Source organism: Eleginops maclovinus, chromosome 2 (assembly GCF_036324505.1).
Source record: "Eleginops maclovinus isolate JMC-PN-2008 ecotype Puerto Natales chromosome 2, JC_Emac_rtc_rv5, whole genome shotgun sequence".
In the NCBI taxonomy this organism is placed as follows: Eukaryota; Metazoa; Chordata; class Actinopteri; order Perciformes; family Eleginopidae; genus Eleginops; species Eleginops maclovinus.
The window spans coordinates 10,992,423-11,011,093 of record NC_086350.1 but is presented as its reverse complement, the minus strand read 5'-3'; the positions used below and the strand labels follow the sequence as shown (position 1 = coordinate 11,011,093).

Sequence of the window (18,671 nt, the reverse complement as noted above, 5' to 3'; positions counted from 1 at the left end):
CTAAAGGGAGAACTATTCTTCTCCTTTCACAATGAAAGAAAATGATGATTAAAACTTCCTCCTGTGACTCTACTGATTTTAACATCCTTTCTTTCAGGCTCCACATCAGCCCGGTCAGCCTGGCTTCAAATTCACAGTAGCAGAGTCTTGTGACAGGATTAAAGATGAATTTCAGTTTCTGCAAGCCCAGTATCACAGGTAACAAATACAAAGTATATCACCAAAGTATGACAGTGTAAACGTTTCCTTTTCCATTCATAATAAAGGTCAAGGCTAATATTTGGTTGTGAAATTAAATCTGAATGAATGAAAAAAATAGCAGATTTTTTCTTTTACTTTGCTGTCAAGTGGTTAAGTGTGTGTGTGAGTTATTGAAGTGTTACAGGTGCAAGAAATTGACACCTTGTCCTCTATTTTAGTCTTAAGGTGGAGTATGACAAGCTGGCCAATGAGAAGACAGAGATGCAGCGCCACTATGTCATGGTAAGATTATGTTACAAAAGGGAGCAATTATGGTTCCAAATTGCAAGGCTTGTTGAAGATCTAGTTGGGGTGGAGCGAGACAGGCTATTGTGATCACCGACGTGGTGGTTAGGGCGGGCTGAGTGTCAGGTACAGGCCTGTGAAAGGCCCCAGGGGGGTTTGATGTAGCTGGTTGTTACAGAGGAGCTCTTCCTGACAGGCAGTGGGCTGAGGCTCCATTATAGTGCTCCCCTGATCTCCAAGGGTCGGCTGCAGCGCTGCCCTCTGTGTGTACTGATCTGATTATTCTCCTAGGAGACTCCACGCTCAGACATATGCATGGCCATAAATTAGGTGTGAGCTGATGGTGTAGGACCAGAGCAGTGTGTGAGAAAATGCACCACAGCAAACAAAATGGAGGACGTGGAACCTGCTGCAATTTACTTTGCACTGACTGAGTCAACCTTAGTTTCTCTGTAAGCCTCAATTATAAGCTTTCATTTTAGCAGCCCTTTAGAAAAACACAGGCATGCCTATGACGCAGGAATTTAGCTCAGACATGACGCAGCCAGGAGTTCTTCCGTGGCGGTGTACTCTGTTGTTCCAGGTAAACAGACTGAGGATGACTTAAACCAATACATGCAGGCTTAAGTTAAACATTCTTTTCACAGGAAAACAACATGTCAGCCTGACAGGGAGGAGGTTAGGTAAACATGTAGGGAAGTATCCCACAGCCAGCACTGGGTGTCCGGTTACGCTACGGCTGTGGGGCTCTGATCTCAGACAGAATGGCTCTCTTGTTTGAGAGTAATTTTCGAAGAAGCTAATGGACTGAATAATGCATTGGCCTCATCAAATAGACGCTGACTGGAAAGCCATTTCTGCCCTGGCTGCCACTTGTGGGCTCCATGGATTACATTTCAGCCAGACAGACTGACCTGGCTTGAAATATCAAGAGTGTTGAGCAATCGCGTTACGCTAAGTAAATAGACATCCTGGAGATCTGAGGGCTTAGGATGGCGATCAATAAATCTAACCCTTTCTTCTCTTTGCCCGCAATATAAACAACAAAATATCGATTTATTGTCTATTCGCTGTTTGCTGCTCTAAGAACTCCCTTTTTGTCTGATCTTAGTTTATCACGCTGGCCAGCAGAAGTTGGATTGTATTTTGGTTTCAATCATGTTTAAAACCATTTGATGGTGTAGTTAGTGGTGTGATTAATGAAACTATTGATTTGTGGCTATACACACTATGTTAGTCACATTGAAATAAAACTAAAGCTACATCTAAGATTATAAAGTAATTGCATAAATAAATGAAATGTTGCCACAGCAGGATTCTAAATGTGAGTTGTTTGACTTGAATAATCACAACTCAATCTTTGCTTCCCTTCCAGTATTACGAGATGTCCTACGGGCTGAACATAGAAATGCACAAACAGGTATGTACCGTCATGTTCCTCATATATTTTTCTGCTGAGTGGTTTTCCACAATGTCAGGGGATGTGGGACCCAGGAGGAGCCGCTGTTAACAGAGCTGACTGAGCATCACTAATAGGCTGTAAACACACTGATCTACTGCACGCAAGCAAGGCAATGCAATTGGAAACTTGTACCTCCACTTTTAGAATTATTGTAGGCCTTTCAAACATTGTGCGACTGGTTTAAAGCCTTGATTTGTCTTGCATTTTGATAAGATTAAAGGTAGACTTTAGCAGGCTCGGCCTTTGACTTAATGATTAAAGAGAGAGAGAATTGCTGATGAGTCAATATATATCCTTTTTAAATGAACAGTAATTACAAGAGTGGGGCAAAAGTCCTTTAGCCTCTTATTGTGCCCTTATCTTCATCAAAAGATCCTATCTTGTATTGCTCCACAGATCAGTCACTCTGATGCTTGCAGAGATAAAGATTGTTTGAATGAGTAATCCTGAGATTCCCATGCATGCTGCTCTTGAACCACTGAGACTGTCCCCCTCTGCTGCGACAGCTCTGGTTAGTGATGGCGTTGGGGGGCATGGTGGATTGGTGAGGTAGGGTGATCTATCAGTGTCTCGGCCGTGTGTCACACTGCCACATGTCTGTCAGGGCTCGGGTCGCTCGGATAGCTTCTGTCAGGCACTTATCGCCAACCAGAGAGAAGAGGGGGGGGATGGGAGCCGGAGACGAGCTGGAGTATGGAGCTGGGGGAGGGGCACGAGCCCAGCTCTGTGTAAACAGGTTAATCGACTGATCCATTTTAGCGCCTGACTTTTATCAGGAACCTCAACAGAGCTGATGGAAGCGCTTGAATAATTCATCAGTGGGGCCCTAACCTGCTGAACGGCGTGTTTGTGAGCAAACAGTGTGGGCCCCGGCCATGCAGCTCCCCGGCTTACAGCCCAGGAGGGGAGGAGGAGAAGATGGGGAGTGGTTAACAGGCAGGGCTGAGATGGATTATTGGATGCACATAGGCATATTATTTTCCTGCCAGGAGATTTATTCCATAGTGAGGAAATCCATTCCTCTTACTGTGCCTTTTTTCATTACCGCACAGGGACATAATTCAGATTTTAAAATGCACACACCGGCGTGGCTCAGATGGACTGATGTGGCAGTGTTATCTGATCCCTCTCTATCAGCCCTGACGATGTAGAGGCAGAACAGCTAATTTCTGCTGGGTGATGTCAGCCAGTAAATACCATCATCTGGCGCTTTCTTATAAGCGTTGCACGGCGTTTGGGGCTTAGGTGTTTGTAAGGCTCAATCAGATTTGGTACCTGGAGTCGTTTTACAGACATGAGGACACATGGCAATGGGAATCATTTGCTAGGTAGCAAACTATCTGCCATACTTAAGGCCACAACATACTTTAGCCAATAGTGTCTGCAGTGTTCGTACAAAAGAGGCGTGCAGAGTGAAGTGGTGGGAGTAAATGTTCTCCAAGCCATCAATGCGCCCATATCCCCAATCTGTCATTTGGGACAGGACTGGAGTGTAATAATTACAGGGTGTGAACTGTTGGCTGTCAGGTCCACTTATGTCTACAGCAAGTTATCGTATTTCAAGATATGGCATATTAAATAAGGTTATGGTTTTATGCTGTTTTTGTTAGAATGAGTTTATTGTTTGTAGATCACAGCTGTCACCTGACTGCTGCGGCTGACAAGGTTAATCATAGTAATGACTCATGCATCTATTTGGCCTCGCTCAGATCAATACAAATAACTTCAAATGCCAATTGGAAATTTATTCTGGAATCGCTTCACATTAACAAAGGCTCCAAGGCTTTGTGTAACATCTCAGTTTAGTGGAAACATGTGTCATTTTCTGGCTTAGATCAGCCACCAGTGAAGTGCGGGTCTAATTTTCTCCCTACTAGAAAAATCAGGAAACGGGCAATGCTGTCATCTTGGACAAATTGGAGGCTCTCTAAATCTGACTTGTCAAGTATTGTTTATGGATGGATCATGTGACCAGAGCCACCAGTAGTTTTCCCTCTGTATTTAATACTCATCATTGCCTCGACTCCATTTTCCCATTGCTGATAGCAACAGGCGAATACCTTTCTGCACACCATTGACAAACCAGCCTGAGAGTGCTCTTAAAGTGGTGCTACACAGGTCCGAGTACCTGTAATTGTGTAGCAGCAGTGCAAAGCTGGCCTCTCAAGGGCCAAGCTGTCATCTACTTAAAGTGACAACAGCCCCATTTTTATCTGCTGGCAGACTAAAAAAAAGGCCTCCCGGCACTACACTGTATCTATTCTGACAGCAGTGGCGAGCAGAGTTGGTGCCTTTTCCTTGTATTTGCATGTTGTGTTGTGAGAGTGCAGAGGCTGCCAGTTGTTTAGGGCATGATGGATCAGCCACCTCCTGACCTCTCTCAGCCAGCTGTCACCATGACACTAAGCTACAAAGGAATGGACTGTGCGCTCAAGGCCTTTTCACAAATCCTGTCAAATGTTCGACTGCTATTGACATGGCTTATCTCAACAAACATGGATTATACAGGCTCTGTAGCTTTTCAACCATTTCTGAGGGCGTTCTTGAGCTCTTGCTCGAGCACTTACGACATAGCGTTAATACTAATGCAGATAAAGCCCTTATCTACCCCCTCTCATTGCTTTATTGGTTGTAGGTCACATTAATTGTGTTTCAGAGGAGGCGGGGGGGTTCAGTGTTTTTCTTGTATGCACACAGTAATCAAGTTCTAATCAGGGTTTCTCTCATGGACTATTGTACCTTCTGTAGCTCATGCTACCATACATTTGTTTCACATTATTGCCTGTGAGCCCAGGCTTGCCTCTGTCTCATCTGATATTTCATCTTCGGCTCGTTGTTTGTCCTGCTGGCTTGCCCGGCTAAGTGGCTATCCATGTTGCAGCTTGGGTCAGCAGGTCTCGTTCTGTTGGACATTACTCTCCAATCTCTCTGGCTCTGCTCAGAGGTAATACGTCTGGCTGCCAAAACTGCCTGGCATTTCTGCCATATGTAATAAATAAGCTGGCGGTCTGCAAAGTACATTGTGTGTGCCGCTCCAAATGAAAAATCAGGAGAAAATCCCTGTGATGTGTTTGTGTTCCGCAGTGGCCTTGGGTTGAACTGCAGCTCATAAATTCCATAGATGATGTAGCTTTGGCACTGTTATTTTTCTGCTCCCAGTGCAGAGCTCCGACCTGAGCATTTCATCTCCCATCTCTGGGAGAAGAAGGATGCAGAACAAACTGGCTGTGCAGTGTTTTTACAGGGGAGGGGGCTGTATCACACCCACTCTGCACACCTCCTCCCCGTTGCTCTTTTTTATCCACCATTCATTTGCTACGTTCATGTGATCGACAGGCTGAAAATTCAATTTAATGACCTGCCTCCAAGCACGTAATATGATTTTAAAGCCTGTTACGGTCAAGCAGAGTTGCCATTTGCATAATGATCCCAGCAAGATAGGTCTGCAGCCGTTGCCATGGCAGTTGGTAGACAAGCAGGAGAATGGAGGCAGGGCGGCGGGGGCAGACGGGAGGTGGGGAGGGTGGTGGGCTGGCCCGCTGATTGCACTGAGAAATGGCCCATGCTCCAGTCATAGAAAGGCAGCATTCTAGTACGTTGCTCTGTAGCTGTCTTCTAATGGTATTACTTATAGATTTGAGGTGTTTTACCCTCGAGGTCATATGGTTTGTAATCTTTGCTCAAGCTGCACATTATGACCCTTTAATGTTAATTGCCTACACTGTCACATTTAAGTAAACAGTGCAGTGTGCTTCCTGGGCCTCACATCCTGGGGTGTGGTTGTGTGGTTTAACTCTGAGGTTAACTGCAGGACAGCAGCGTTGCAGATGAGGGGAAGGAGGGCAGAGTGAGTGAGGATCCTCTCAACACAGCAGCACTCTGCCGGCTCATATCCGTTTAGCATGGAGTGCACTCTCAGCACAGCTGTGCTCCGTCCCCGTGGGCTCTCCTAATGTTTTAAATATTTCAAATGTCAATATCATGCTGTTTAGAGGATGTTGAGTCAAGCAGTTCTGATTGCCGCAGTAATTGACTTAATCGGTGTAAACATTAAAGGCGGGGTTATGTGAAGTTGCTGTCTGTTTCATACTTTACCGTCTCATTTTGCTCCTCTTTTGTTTTCCAGACGGAGATTGCCAAACGGCTCAATGCAATTTTAGCTCAAATTATGCCTTTCCTGTCACAAGAGGTGAGTTTTGAATGTCTCTCTCCAACTGTGTCTCAGTTAAGTACTAAAATAAAGTCACTTGTTGTTGCCTGCATTCTACAGATGCTACTTGAAAAGAAGATATAGGCAATTTGGTGTGTGGTGTTTGCCCTGACTTTTAGAATCGCAGCAGTACTAAGTGTGAAATTCTGTGATAAGTGAGTGTGGGTGTGTGATGGATGTTGGCATGCCCCCTAATCATCTTTTGTAAATGTCCTCCCACAGCACCAACAGCAGGTTGCTCAGGCAGTGGAGCGGGCTAAGCAGGTGACTATGACCGAGCTGAATGCTATCATCGGGGTACGTGGACTTCCCAATCTGCCTCTGACCGTGTGTATACCCCCTTTTTTATTCTTTTATTGATTCTGCACATTTGACTGACTCTTTTTAATGTCTTGTTAATGCACAAACCGTTCAAAACTGTTAAGAGAATAGAAGGAGAAACAGCCTGAATCAAATGTGTTCATGTATTTTGTCCTAATTAGTTCTATATTCTTCAACAATATATTCAAACAAGTTCAGCTCTCAAGAGAGCTGTTCTGTTGCTCCAGCCTGGGTCTCGGCGGCATCTTCGCTGCCTTGTTGTGTGTTTATAAATGCGAGCCTGAGAGCTCTTGAGATCCCCTTCGCAGCCTGTATTGCTTTAATTGGCTAAGGTTTTAACGAGGAGGCTCATCCCTCATGCTGACCTGGCTAGCTGAGGGAATTAAAAGGCTGAGGGTGAACAGGCAGAACACAGCCAGTGCTGCACACTAGCTGAGGCTGTGTAGACAGCAGTCAGCCATATAACAGCGCGGCGATGCAGGTCTGTTTGCACACCGCAGCACTGAGCTGTAATGTACAATGTTCATCACCAGCTTCAAAACACCATCTGCCCCTCATTGATCAGCCGCACTCACCCTGGCCTCCCAAAGCAGAGGTGATTGGTGTCACCCTCAATACAAAGCTCAAGCTATCAGTGGTCTTATTACTACGGTTGAATCTTGCAGAGTCTTTAGCATGCGCTAGGATCGCCCAAAAGGCTGACTTGATGACTGGAGGCACATATTGGAATTCAATTAATGCCCCCCTGGTGACCTTTTGTTCCACGATAATTGCTCCCTAGAATTTGTCCAACTAGGTGTCTTGAGGTGATGGATAGCTGCTTGTTTTTTATCTGCTGGGTTGAAGCAGATGCTTTATCACACTTTCACCAAAGCAGAGCAGCTGCAAGCTGCAGTTGTTCCTAAGAAAAGCTAATTTGATTTGTGGCTCCTCCCTGTGTATGTGATTTTCACATTTGGAACACTATAATGCTGGAATATTTATTTACTTTTAGATGTGTGCCTGAGTCTTTTACTTTGGACTTAACTTAAGATTAATATAATTAAAAGTCAACATTTTATAAGATATTGGCACATATGGTGGCTCCAGCCTGTTTTATGAAACTGTAAGACCTTGACCCAAGTCATTGCCGCTTGCTCCTGTCAGAGGAGGTAGAAATGTAGCTACTGTATGTTTTACGAATACCTTTCCATTAGTTATTCATTGAGGAGAAGCTCTGTAGGCATGCCAAAATCCTCATGCATATTGTAAAGCAAGGTGGGGTGAAGGAGCGTGCCAGGCAGACAGGCAGAATCCAGGAGCCAGCTGCATGCCTTATTGATGGAGCTGAGGGCCATTAATAGGATGCAACTAGGGCAGCAGCTTGTGTTGAGATGAACCTGACTGGTGGCGGCTCCTGTTTGATTAGAAAACTCTGAAAATATTGAAGTCAGCTAAGAAACAGCTCAGATAAACCCACCTGTCTCCCAGCGAGTGGTCACCTGGATAAACACACAGAATGGCTTTGTAATAAAAGGATGTTGAATTTATTTTGTCTGTAACACTATTTATTGCAGTATATAATTATGCAGAGAGGGCGTCTGGTGCAGCTGTTGCCCTGACCGTTTTCTGTCCTCCTTTTCAGCAGCAGCAAGCTGCCTACCCCGCTCTAATGGTCAGTGGCATTCACACATATCTGTATGTGCCATGATGTTGTTAATTGACTTAGGTGTATGCACACATCTGGGCTTGTGCATGTTGCATGGCACTTTTCTGTCCAAGTGCTATGCGTTTCACCATAGTGAGTGTAGTCTCTACACTAGAGACTTCTAAAATACATTTGCTCAATTTTGCCTGTGTTTTTTTTTCCTTTAGCTCTACTCTGAGAAAAAAGGGGCAAAGAGTAGCTCTTTATCTTGGAATATTAAATTAGAGGAAATAGGCCAGACTCCTTTCTTTATTTATTATTGTCTTCATTTATGGCCCTCTAATGAGGGCTCTTGCTGATCAACCATGCATATTACCCATCAGTGCCTCATTAAACACAATGAGCGAGGATGGCTCTCCCCTGCCAATGAACTGGCTCCTTAATTTCCCTCATGGATGCAATATTCTAACACACTCCCGCGCTCTCTCTCTCTAGCTCTTTGTGTCCTGGGTACATTTTGTAATTGGATTGACATCTGCCCTTTCAAGAAAAGGATGAGGTTGTAAGTTAAAAACCTCACTATTTTTTCCAATCCAATTGTCTATACCTTCAGGACAGATAATATTGAAGCAATTAAAAAGGCCCTCCAGATAGTATTTTAAAGACGTGCTTTAGGAGTAGGTGACCTACAGTTACATATCTGTTATAAAAAGTATATTTGAAAGCAAGTTCTTTCTGAGTGTATGTATTTTTAAATATGTGTTTGGCAGGTCTATCTCATTGTAGCATGTGTTGTACCAACTCTCATGCCATTACAAAGTGCATAATATTCCTGAAATGGCCATAAATGGCCACTGATTGAAGTCCGTCTTGTAAAACAGAGGAGGTGCGCGCTGTAACAGCAGCTAAATTATTCAGCTGGCTCGTAGACGGGTAATAAATTGCTGATGTTTTTATTGGTGTCTCAGCTAAGTATTATTTAACCTTGCTTTAAACTGCTTACTTCCATGCTGAGTGCCTTTTAACTCCCATCCATTTCCCCGTGCCTTTCAAATATTGATGGTGAATATTGGAGGGTTGACTGAGTGCCAGCATGGGACCCCTGGTCCTGGCTCCCACAGCAGCCTTCCAGACACACACAAACACACACTCAAATACTTAGAGTGAGAGGGAAGGAGTGCCAGCTTCTGGCACTCAGTGTTCCCTCAGTCTCTTAAAGCATGGGTGTGCAAATGATTCATGTTCTGTTAACCCAGGAACGTGAATATGAGAGGAGTAAATAGACGCTGCTTGTGTTTTTGAAGTGTTTAAAAAGCAGGTAGTTGTTTAGCCCCCAGGCTGACAGATTCCTACACAGCTTCCTGTTCCTTAAGAGGATTTCTCAACTCACCGATGGTATAGGAGTGCTGCAGTGTGAAATGCACCAGTTTACCTGATGTGAAATGATTCATCTGTGCTAGCAGTAGATAAATCGAACATTGCTTTGCAGTTTGTTTTAAATGTGGAATGAAATATATATATATTTTTTTTCTCCTCATCATGCACTACTAACCCAGTGTAATTGTATCTTGAGCCCTGCTCATGCAATGGACGTGTTGAGCAGTTGATTGTTAGTCATAACTTCTACTCTCCTCAGCACAGATCTAGGGCTTATGCCACCCTGGCCTGGTATGGAAATAGCACTGAGGGGGATTGCTTTTGGATCCTGACAGTAATAGATGTGTGAATGCGCTAATATCATCCAGGGTTTAGCTGATCAGCTTCATGTTTAGTTAGTGTGGTTTCTCCTTGGCTTTTCCCTCTGACCCACTCTTTCTTTCTATCTCCCTGTCTACTTACAGCAGCAGCAGCTCCAGGCACAGCACCTCTCCCATGCTGCCCACGGGCCTCCAGTACAGCTGCCTCCTCACCCCTCAGGCCTGCAGCCGCCTGGCATCCCCCCTGTGACAGGCGCAGGATCAGGCCTGCTGGCACTGGGCGCCCTGGGCAGCCAAGCCCACCTCCCAGTGAAGGATGAGAAAAACCACAATGATCTGGAACACAGAGGTGATGAGTTACACCAAACTGCTCATTATTGAGAAGAATTGAAAAGTGTATTAATCTCAATATTATTGCATAGATGTTAAACTTGGAAAAAATCATTTAAAAGTGTGGAGTGCTTCTCAGTCTCTAGAGCGGAATGGTAGGGCCCTTAGGTGAGCAGCACATCCTGTCTGTTCACATTCTGTCTGGGTAATGAGCTGGTACATTCCCAACCCATGACTGCATAAGCTATTCAACAGCTCCAACACACGTTGATAAGGGCCTTGTGCCCTGCAGCTGATTCTTACACGTTCAGCCAGAAGCATCTGTTATGATATGCTAACTGACGTGTTTTTCTCTCTTTGCTCCCCGGGGTTTCTTCATCTCCTCGCCCACCATTGCGATGTCTGCGAAACAGAGAATGCGGTGAGTGTCCAAACCTGCAACTATATCCTGTTGCAGGGCTTGTTTGTTTTATTATTATTATTATTCATAATCACACTTCCATCTCCACTGCAAATGTCAAGTTAAAAAATCCTGTCAACAGCATGATACTGCGGATTTCATGCACTGTTGTAATCTGCTTTCAATAAAATGATTAATTGGAAATGAGGCTTGGTGTATAAGTCCCGTGTGTTAATCCAGAAGGGAAATGACTGGTATCATGCTGGAGAGATTAGAAGCCTTGTAATTTCATCACAATTAAAGCAAGACTTTGACTTCCCCTTCTTAAAGGATTTATTTGATCCCTCCTACTGTCTCCCTTGTTTACCAGCTCACTCTCATCCTTGGCATGTGATGAATATTTATGAACACAAATGGAGAATTGTTTTGTTTAGTTTTTTCCCAACCGCGTCTGGCTGGACCTGCTAAAGCGTTTTATTTGAATGGCTGCGATCTCTGATGGCTGCTGATGTGCCTGTGAGATTGTGTTTCTGTAGGCTGGGCCCGCTGAATGAGTGCAGTCATGTCTGAAGAAATGGAACTCCTGGGGCGATTAGCCGGCCTGTTTTGTTTCTGTGCTCTTGTCCCAGGTCATCTGATAGCAGAGTGGTGACTTTGGTTAATGAGTCACGCTAAGCATCTCTTTAAAGGTCAGCCATTATGCAGACAGTGGCCCTCTGCCCAGACTGCCAGTCCATCGGCCATTGTTCACTTCTCTGGGCTGCCACTGACCTAGTCCATGTTGATGCTCAGGACTTCAAAAGAAGGGACAGAGGGAATCAGGAGACCTGGCAGTTTGCAGGCAAATGGCAAACTCCAGTGAAAGCTGCTGGACACCTGCCGAGTTCCTCCCATTATGTTGGCGTTTGGAGTGAGTTGTCCCAGCTTGTGTGGGCAGGCAGGCTCCATGAAAAAGCTCCAGTCAGTCCCACGCTGCCGTGCCCACTGGCAGGATATAGATTCTCTTTCTTTATCAGAGCTCAAAGCTTGAGCTGACATGGTGCCCAAGCTGCGGCAATCAATGCCCACAACATACAGTTTCTGTCTCTCCTTGTCTCTCCACCCCTCTCACTCTCACGCTTAGCCTGACTGACTCTGGAGAAAAGGCCCTCTGTTCGGCCACAACACACTGCTCATGTCCCTGTGAGGCTGTTTGTTGTCCAGTTATGAGGAGGAGGGAGCCCGGCTCAGAAAACAAGCCCTCATCCTTTCAGTCCAGATAACAGCCCATTCTGTCGTTTGGCCACGGACAGGCTTGTGTGAGAGATTGGGCCTGGCTGGTGTCAGGGCACTGCTTGGAGCGGGCCCACAGCTGCATTTTAAGAGTCTGCAGCATCCCTTGTTGTGTGAATGGGGCCATTTTTAGTGTTTGGATTGGCACAGTGTGTTCTTTGTGAATTTGTAACGGATGAATGACTCACAACTCTCTTTTACAATGAAAGACAAAATGGTAATAAAGTGTGTTTGGTTTTCTCTTTGCAGAATAATTCCGTATCCCCATCTGAAAGCTTACGCACAGCCAGTGAGAAGCACCGCAGCTCTTCTGACTACAGTCTGGACTCTAAGAAACGCAAAGTGGAGGAGAAGGACAGTATGAGCAGATATGTAAGTCAAAATAGTATCTGTTCTACGTTTTGGAAAATACGCCTACACGCTTTTCTTTTGTCAAGGTCAATCCAACTGTCTGTCTGTTACATGTGAAGCTACAACCAAGAGTCGTCTACAGCCTTAGCTTAGCAAGTACATTTATACTTTCTGGCGCGTTTCATAAAAAAGGCATTTTAAAGAGCATACATATAAAAAAAAAATACACATTAAAAACTCACAAATTAAACAACAAAGACATTTGGGAATATCAAATAAAAATAAGCTAAAATGGAACAAGACTGGTATAAAATACAACAATAAGTTGCCGTGTAGGAAATTAAAAGATTATATTTTAATTAATGAAAGGCAGCGGCAAATGGAAAGCCCTGATGCAAACAAATTAATAAAATAAGACTAGCTCTCTTTAGAACACTGTCAAAACAAAGTGATAAAACCTATTGTGGTTTTAGTGGGGGTTATGTTTGGGACAATTTTTGGCCGGCAACAGTGGCTTCCTGGAGTCTCCGCTGGTTGCCTGGCAACCTCACCATGACTCCAGGATTTTACTGCTCTAGGCTCATCCAACTGTTGGCGAGAAGGCAAAACAATGCATTTCCAAAAATGTCAGAGTACTCCGTCGACCTTCCTGTGGCCAGAGACGTATTTCAAAGGTTTCATTGAGAAAAAAAAGTGACTAATATGCTAATTGTCTTTACAGGACAGTGATGGAGAGAAGAGTGACGACCTGGTGGTAGATGTTTCTAACGAGGTGAGCGGAGCAGCATGTAATAGTAAATGGCATATTGACATGTACCAAGATATAGCTGTTGCATAAACGTCAACATCTATTGCTTTCTTTCAGGACCCTGCCACTCCACGTGCAAGTCCCGCCCACTCCCCACCTGAAAATGGCATTGATAAGCCCCGCCCTCAGAAGAAAGACACCCCCAACAGCCCGGCATCAGTGGCCTCTTCTGGAAGCACCCCGTCATCTAAGGCCAAGGAGCTCAGTCATGTAAGACACCAAGAGTTTCAACAAACTAGGACAGTAAGGGTTTAAAACAAATATTGCAGGGAGAGCAAAGGGATATGTGCAAATAAATCTGGGACGTTTTCTGTAGGGGATTAGGAATGGCTGTCGGTGCTTTAAGTGCATGACTAAACGTCAGGGATAATATTGTCCCGCATCAGGATCAGTCAGGTCTTCTCTGTTAATAGCTCAATGTATTTAACTCCTCCAGGATTTTTTCTTCCTCTCTGCCTCCCTAAAAGATTAAAGCCAAAGCAGTAAGGGGATAAAAACGGGCCCCATCTCCATTGTGGCCATAATAGGTTTTTAGAATAAATAGCAGTTTATGGCTCTGCAGGACTATGAGGGTTGTCAGAATTAGATTGGATTAAGTGCAGTTTGCTTTCAAATTGTCAGTCCGCACAGTGCCTGGTTTCGGGATTGTGAATGTGGTTGCTCTTTCGTTCCCTCGACAGAATGACAAATCCTCCACGCCTGGCCTCAAGTCCAACACCCCCACCCCCCGAAATGATGCCCCTACCCCTGGCACCAGCTCCACTCCCGGGCTCAGACCCATCCTGGGCAAACCACCAGGCATGGAGGCTCTTGGTTGGTACCACTCTTTTTTTCCTCACTAGCAATTGAGATAAAACATTTGTCCATCCCCTCCCAATGTACTGTTATGTCACATACCAATATCCTTCTCCTGTCTTTCTCTGTAGCAGCCCCAGCTTTGCGCACCCCTCTATCCATCGCAGGCTCTTACCCTACCCCCTTTGCGATGATGGGCCATCATGAAATGAATGGAGGCCTGACCAGTCCTGGTGTGTATGCTGGTCTGCACATTTCCCCTCAGATGAGCGTTGCAGCAGCTGCAGCCTATGGACGCTCGCAAATGGTAGCACCCCTTCCTGTCCTTTTATTTACCTGTATAACCTAAAAGCAAATAGTTAAAAGGCTAGTTTGACATTATTGTCTTTCTTGTTCGGAGCCAAAGATCAATATTTTTCTTTATCTGTCTCTTAAAGGGTCCCTGAGGAGTTTTAGACCTTATGTAGCACTATTGAGCTTTTTCTTTGAGGATGACCCTGACAAGAATTGTATTTCCTATTATTTTATTTTTTAAAGACAAACAAGCTAGCTGTTTCCCACTGCTTCCAGTTTTTCTTTTTATATAGTTTGCTTATTTATGCTAAGCTAAGCTTCCTGTAGGTTTAATTTAACAAAGTAACAAATCTGTTTTAAAAGGTTTCCATCTTGTTCTTTTTCAGGGGTTTGATCCTCACAGCCACATGAGACCCGGCCTTCCAGCCAGCCTCACATCCATTTCTGGTGGCAAACCGTAAGTGTCCCACCAATTGTGTTAAAGTCATACAGTGATATTTAGTGTACAATGTACATTCATGTTTATATAAGTCGCTTTGGCTGAAGGCATCAGCTAAATAACATGTAATGTATCATAATAAATGACTAACATTTGTCTTTTCTATCAGGGCTTACTCCTTCCACGTCAGTGCAGACGGTCAGATGCAACCCGTGCCCTTCCCGCCCGACGCCCTGATTGGTCCTGGTATTCCACGGCACGCCCGACAGATCAACACACTAAGTCATGGCGAAGTTGTGTGCGCTGTTACCATAAGCAACCCCACACGTCATGTCTATACCGGTGGCAAAGGCTGTGTCAAAATCTGGGACATCAGCCAACCTGGCAGCAAGAGCCCGGTGTCCCAACTGGACTGTCTGGTGAGCACCATCGCTGATTCACGTTTCACTCAACAGCTACTTTTTTACTCTATGGACCACAGTATGAATAGCACCCCCTGACAGTTTGACAGCAAATGCACTGGTACATAAATGCAGATTGAGCTTTCGCTTAATGTGAGAATTGCAAGTACGAGTGCTTTTGGAAACAACCAAAGGAGAAAACATCAGATGACATGTTCAGTTAAATTATAATTGGCTTGAAATGGTAACATCACCAAATAAATAACAAAACTAGCTGAAGACTCAAAATGTAGGAGCGTATGTTTGAAAATGCCCTTTGGCTGGTTATTATGACAGAAGGCTCTTCATCCTCTTTCTCACAGACTTGTTCCTAAACCTCTCTCTAGCTCCACTGACCTGAACACGTATTGATTTGCTTTGTCCTCTGTACAACAGAACAGGGATAACTACATCCGCTCCTGTAAGCTGCTGCCTGATGGCCGCACATTGATTGTTGGAGGCGAGGCCAGCACATTGACCATCTGGGATCTGGCCTCTCCGACACCCCGCATCAAGGCTGAGCTCACCTCCTCAGCTCCGGCATGCTACGCCCTGGCCATCAGCCCCGATGCCAAAGTCTGCTTCTCCTGCTGCAGTGACGGAAACATTGCCGTTTGGGACCTGCACAACCAGACTCTCGTTAGGTCAGAAGAAAACACTTTTTCACACTGTGTGGGCTTTGGTCCCACAACAGGATTGCTATTGCGTTAGCAATTTCAAGAGCGGATGTCAATAAATGTTTGTGTGCTGTTTGACTTTGATTGCAGGCAGTTCCAGGGTCACACGGATGGTGCTAGCTGTATTGACATATCCCATGATGGCACTAAGCTGTGGACAGGCGGTCTTGACAACACTGTTCGCTCCTGGGATCTGAGGGAGGGGCGACAGCTGCAGCAGCATGACTTCACTTCACAGGTACAGCCGTGCAACAGAGGAGAGATGGATAACACAAAGCCAAAGTCTTACTGTGAGGGAAAATTTCCTTTTGAGCCCAAGAACCATCAGTAATTACTGTTCTGTCTCGTTTCCAGATCTTCTCTTTGGGCTACTGTCCAACCGGAGAGTGGCTTGCTGTGGGCATGGAGAGCAGCAATGTGGAGGTGCTCCACCACTCAAAGCCTGACAAGTACCAGCTCCACCTGCACGAGAGCTGTGTCCTCTCCCTCAAGTTCGCCTACTGTGGTATGAACACACACAAACTGATGGAGACATAACGCAGACTGTCCCGAACTGTGAAGGGGCCTTAGACTGCCCTAGTTAATTCAGCACTAAAGCTGCAGTGCCCCTTTAACGGTCTTTATGCCTATTGTATTTTGAAGGCTACCTGACAACTCTTGAGTTTTATTTATTTTTATACCACTTCTTCCAAGTAACCTGATGTCCCTGTTGTTTTCTTTGCAGGTAAATGGTTCGTAAGCACTGGGAAGGACAATCTGTTGAATGCTTGGAGGACTCCTTATGGCGCCAGCATATTCCAGGTATGCAGATCAATACACTCTGTCTGCAGCCAGTCCAAAAGTATGCACAGTTGTCTCTGAGAGGAAGGGCACAGCGACCGCTGTCTGACAGGACTCTCCTATCAGTGAAAACTGAACCTGGATTATTGACCTGACAAAGAAGTCTTTTTGAGGGGCATCAGGCCAGAACTTAATATCATTGCAATCTAATCTTGCCCTGTAGTCAGCTAATCTTTTCCACTTAACTTCTAATGAAGATGAGAATGTTAACTGCCTCAAGACTAACTTGTTTTTATCTTCTTCAGTCCAAGGAATCCTCATCTGTGCTGAGCTGTGACATCTCGACAGATGACAAGTACATTGTGACAGGCTCTGGTGACAAGAAGGCCACTGTATATGAAGTGATCTACTAGGACAGACTGCTTTGGATGAACAGTAGACTCTTCCTCCATCTACCTTTCCTCACACAGACAGCATGGATGTTGCCTGCAGCCCCGGGGTGGATGGGCAGGAGGTTTGGCAGTGCCAGACTGAAGTGAACGTTGGTGGCCGTTGATGCTGTGACCTTCGGCTCTGCCCTTCCTTACCCATGCAACTAACACTTGTACAGCAAGTGCAGTTCCCCAAGGCACTAAGAAGAAAATAATGTCTTGCTGTTTTTCTGTTTGTTGGATATTTCTTTTTTTATTCGTCCTTTTTAATGTGGAGATAAAGTTCCATGACACAACTAGAAGCGGCGCTTCGCTCTGGAGCTTATCCTTGGAGGTCCTGTGAAAAGTGTACATAATGGAGTAATAAAAGGCCTTTTATAGATTTATATTTTGGTGTCCAGTTACGCTTGTGATGGTTCTTTCTTGTTCTCTCTGTGATTTTCTGTCCCCTCTGGGGATGGAAATTAGATTAGGACTTTGTAAGAGGATATTCTATTTCAGTTTTTTCCCTCCTCTGCTTTTTTCATGTTCGTTGTCCAGAATGACCTTTTCGGAAATCTAATTTGGATTTTTTTTCTCCCTGACAACGGCATTTTTCTTCGCTATTTGCTGTAACAAAGACGTTTGTCCCATGGATTTTAGCAGTGGAGAATTCTGGAAAGGACCTATTTTTCAGACTGGAAGGAGAAAATCATGGGTTTCCAGTTACGGCTACCCTTAGGCCCTGGTCAGCAGAAATTCAACTTTATAATAATGAAGACCTATCAATGAAAACACTGGCTGCTTTAAAGGACATCAAAACGGATAACTATCAACCGGAAGATTCGTGGGTTTAAGGAGAAGCAGCTGTGACTTGAGTTCAGTCTGTTGTCAAGACTTTCTCCTCAGAAAAGTTTATTCATCAGTCTAAGAGTGAATTATTGCCTCTCTCGTCGGACTCTGTGACTGATTTGCTAGACTTACATGGTTACTTATAAAAGGTGGCAGGCAAAGCCATTACCACATTTGACATTTTGGGTATGCTCTGTTTGCTTTCTAAAGTATTTCATAATGTTCGACTACAATCTTCATATAGACAGGAATGGTCTCTTCAAAACACACATTAGACTGTGTAGCATACACGTGTCATCATCCCTAAGGATTGTACAGTTGGCAGTTGTTGATAAATCAATAAACTGTTTTTATATAAAAGAAATATATCTTGGCTGTATTTCTATAGTGCTGATGCCTTGTTACTGATTCATGCTTGAAAGAAATAATTTGGTATTTTGTGGAAAAAAAACACACGCAGTTCTACATTTATCCCCATCTTGTGTCTGTAAATGTGAAGCTACAGACAGTTAGCTTAGCATAAATATTGCAAAAGGGGACAAAACAGCTAGCTTTGCCTTGACACAAAGAAACAACTTAACATAACACCTCAACATGTTGCTACACTTCAACATATTTTTTTTAATTAAAAAATGTATTATGTGCTAATTAATGACTTTTAAGGTAGCAGATGGGTGAGCCCGCAGATAGGTCTGTCACCTTAAGAAAGCACCTTGCTAGTTGTTTCCCTCCATTTCCACTCTTAATGCTAAGCTAACTGGCTAATAGCTGCAGCTTTATTTTTACCGTTAATGAGCCTCAGGATTAGTATCAATCTTCTCAACTCACTCTGGGCATGAAGATGACAAAGCTTGTCTCTCAAAATGTAAAACTATCCCTTTTAAAGTAAAGCCATTTTAGATTTATAGACGCATATTTGCTGCAGTGGGAAAGGGAGTGCAAACCAGGTAATGTAGCGACTGAACGCAGCAGGAACTGAGGAAAATACACTGCATACACTGAAGGTCTCCTTGCTTGACT

At 44.4% G+C, this 18,671-nt stretch overlaps 1 protein-coding gene across 2 annotated transcripts in view; it reads left to right on the top strand.

The window, feature by feature from the left end:
- The window catches only part of tle3a (TLE family member 3, transcriptional corepressor a), a 29,874-nt gene extending 11,857 nt beyond the window's left edge, over window positions 1–18,017 (top strand). For both annotated transcript variants that reach the window (XM_063908353.1, XM_063908347.1), the window contains exons 3-22: window positions 98–198; window positions 420–483; window positions 1,862–1,906; window positions 6,075–6,137; window positions 6,381–6,485; window positions 8,104–8,133; window positions 9,948–10,152; window positions 10,547–10,554; window positions 12,055–12,177; window positions 12,878–12,928; window positions 13,022–13,174; window positions 13,645–13,777; window positions 13,891–14,066; window positions 14,440–14,510; window positions 14,662–14,911; window positions 15,329–15,576; window positions 15,700–15,847; window positions 15,964–16,114; window positions 16,334–16,410; window positions 16,695–18,017. In XM_063908353.1, coding sequence (XP_063764423.1) covers window positions 98–198; window positions 420–483; window positions 1,862–1,906; window positions 6,075–6,137; window positions 6,381–6,485; window positions 8,104–8,133; window positions 9,948–10,152; window positions 10,547–10,554; window positions 12,055–12,177; window positions 12,878–12,928; window positions 13,022–13,174; window positions 13,645–13,777; window positions 13,891–14,066; window positions 14,440–14,510; window positions 14,662–14,911; window positions 15,329–15,576; window positions 15,700–15,847; window positions 15,964–16,114; window positions 16,334–16,410; window positions 16,695–16,802 — 2,310 coding nt within the window. In that variant the 3' untranslated portion in view covers window positions 16,803–18,017. The remainder of the gene's footprint in view (window positions 1–97; window positions 199–419; window positions 484–1,861; window positions 1,907–6,074; window positions 6,138–6,380; window positions 6,486–8,103; window positions 8,134–9,947; window positions 10,153–10,546; window positions 10,555–12,054; window positions 12,178–12,877; window positions 12,929–13,021; window positions 13,175–13,644; window positions 13,778–13,890; window positions 14,067–14,439; window positions 14,511–14,661; window positions 14,912–15,328; window positions 15,577–15,699; window positions 15,848–15,963; window positions 16,115–16,333; window positions 16,411–16,694) is intronic.
- Window positions 18,018–18,671: the final 654 nt, after the last annotated feature.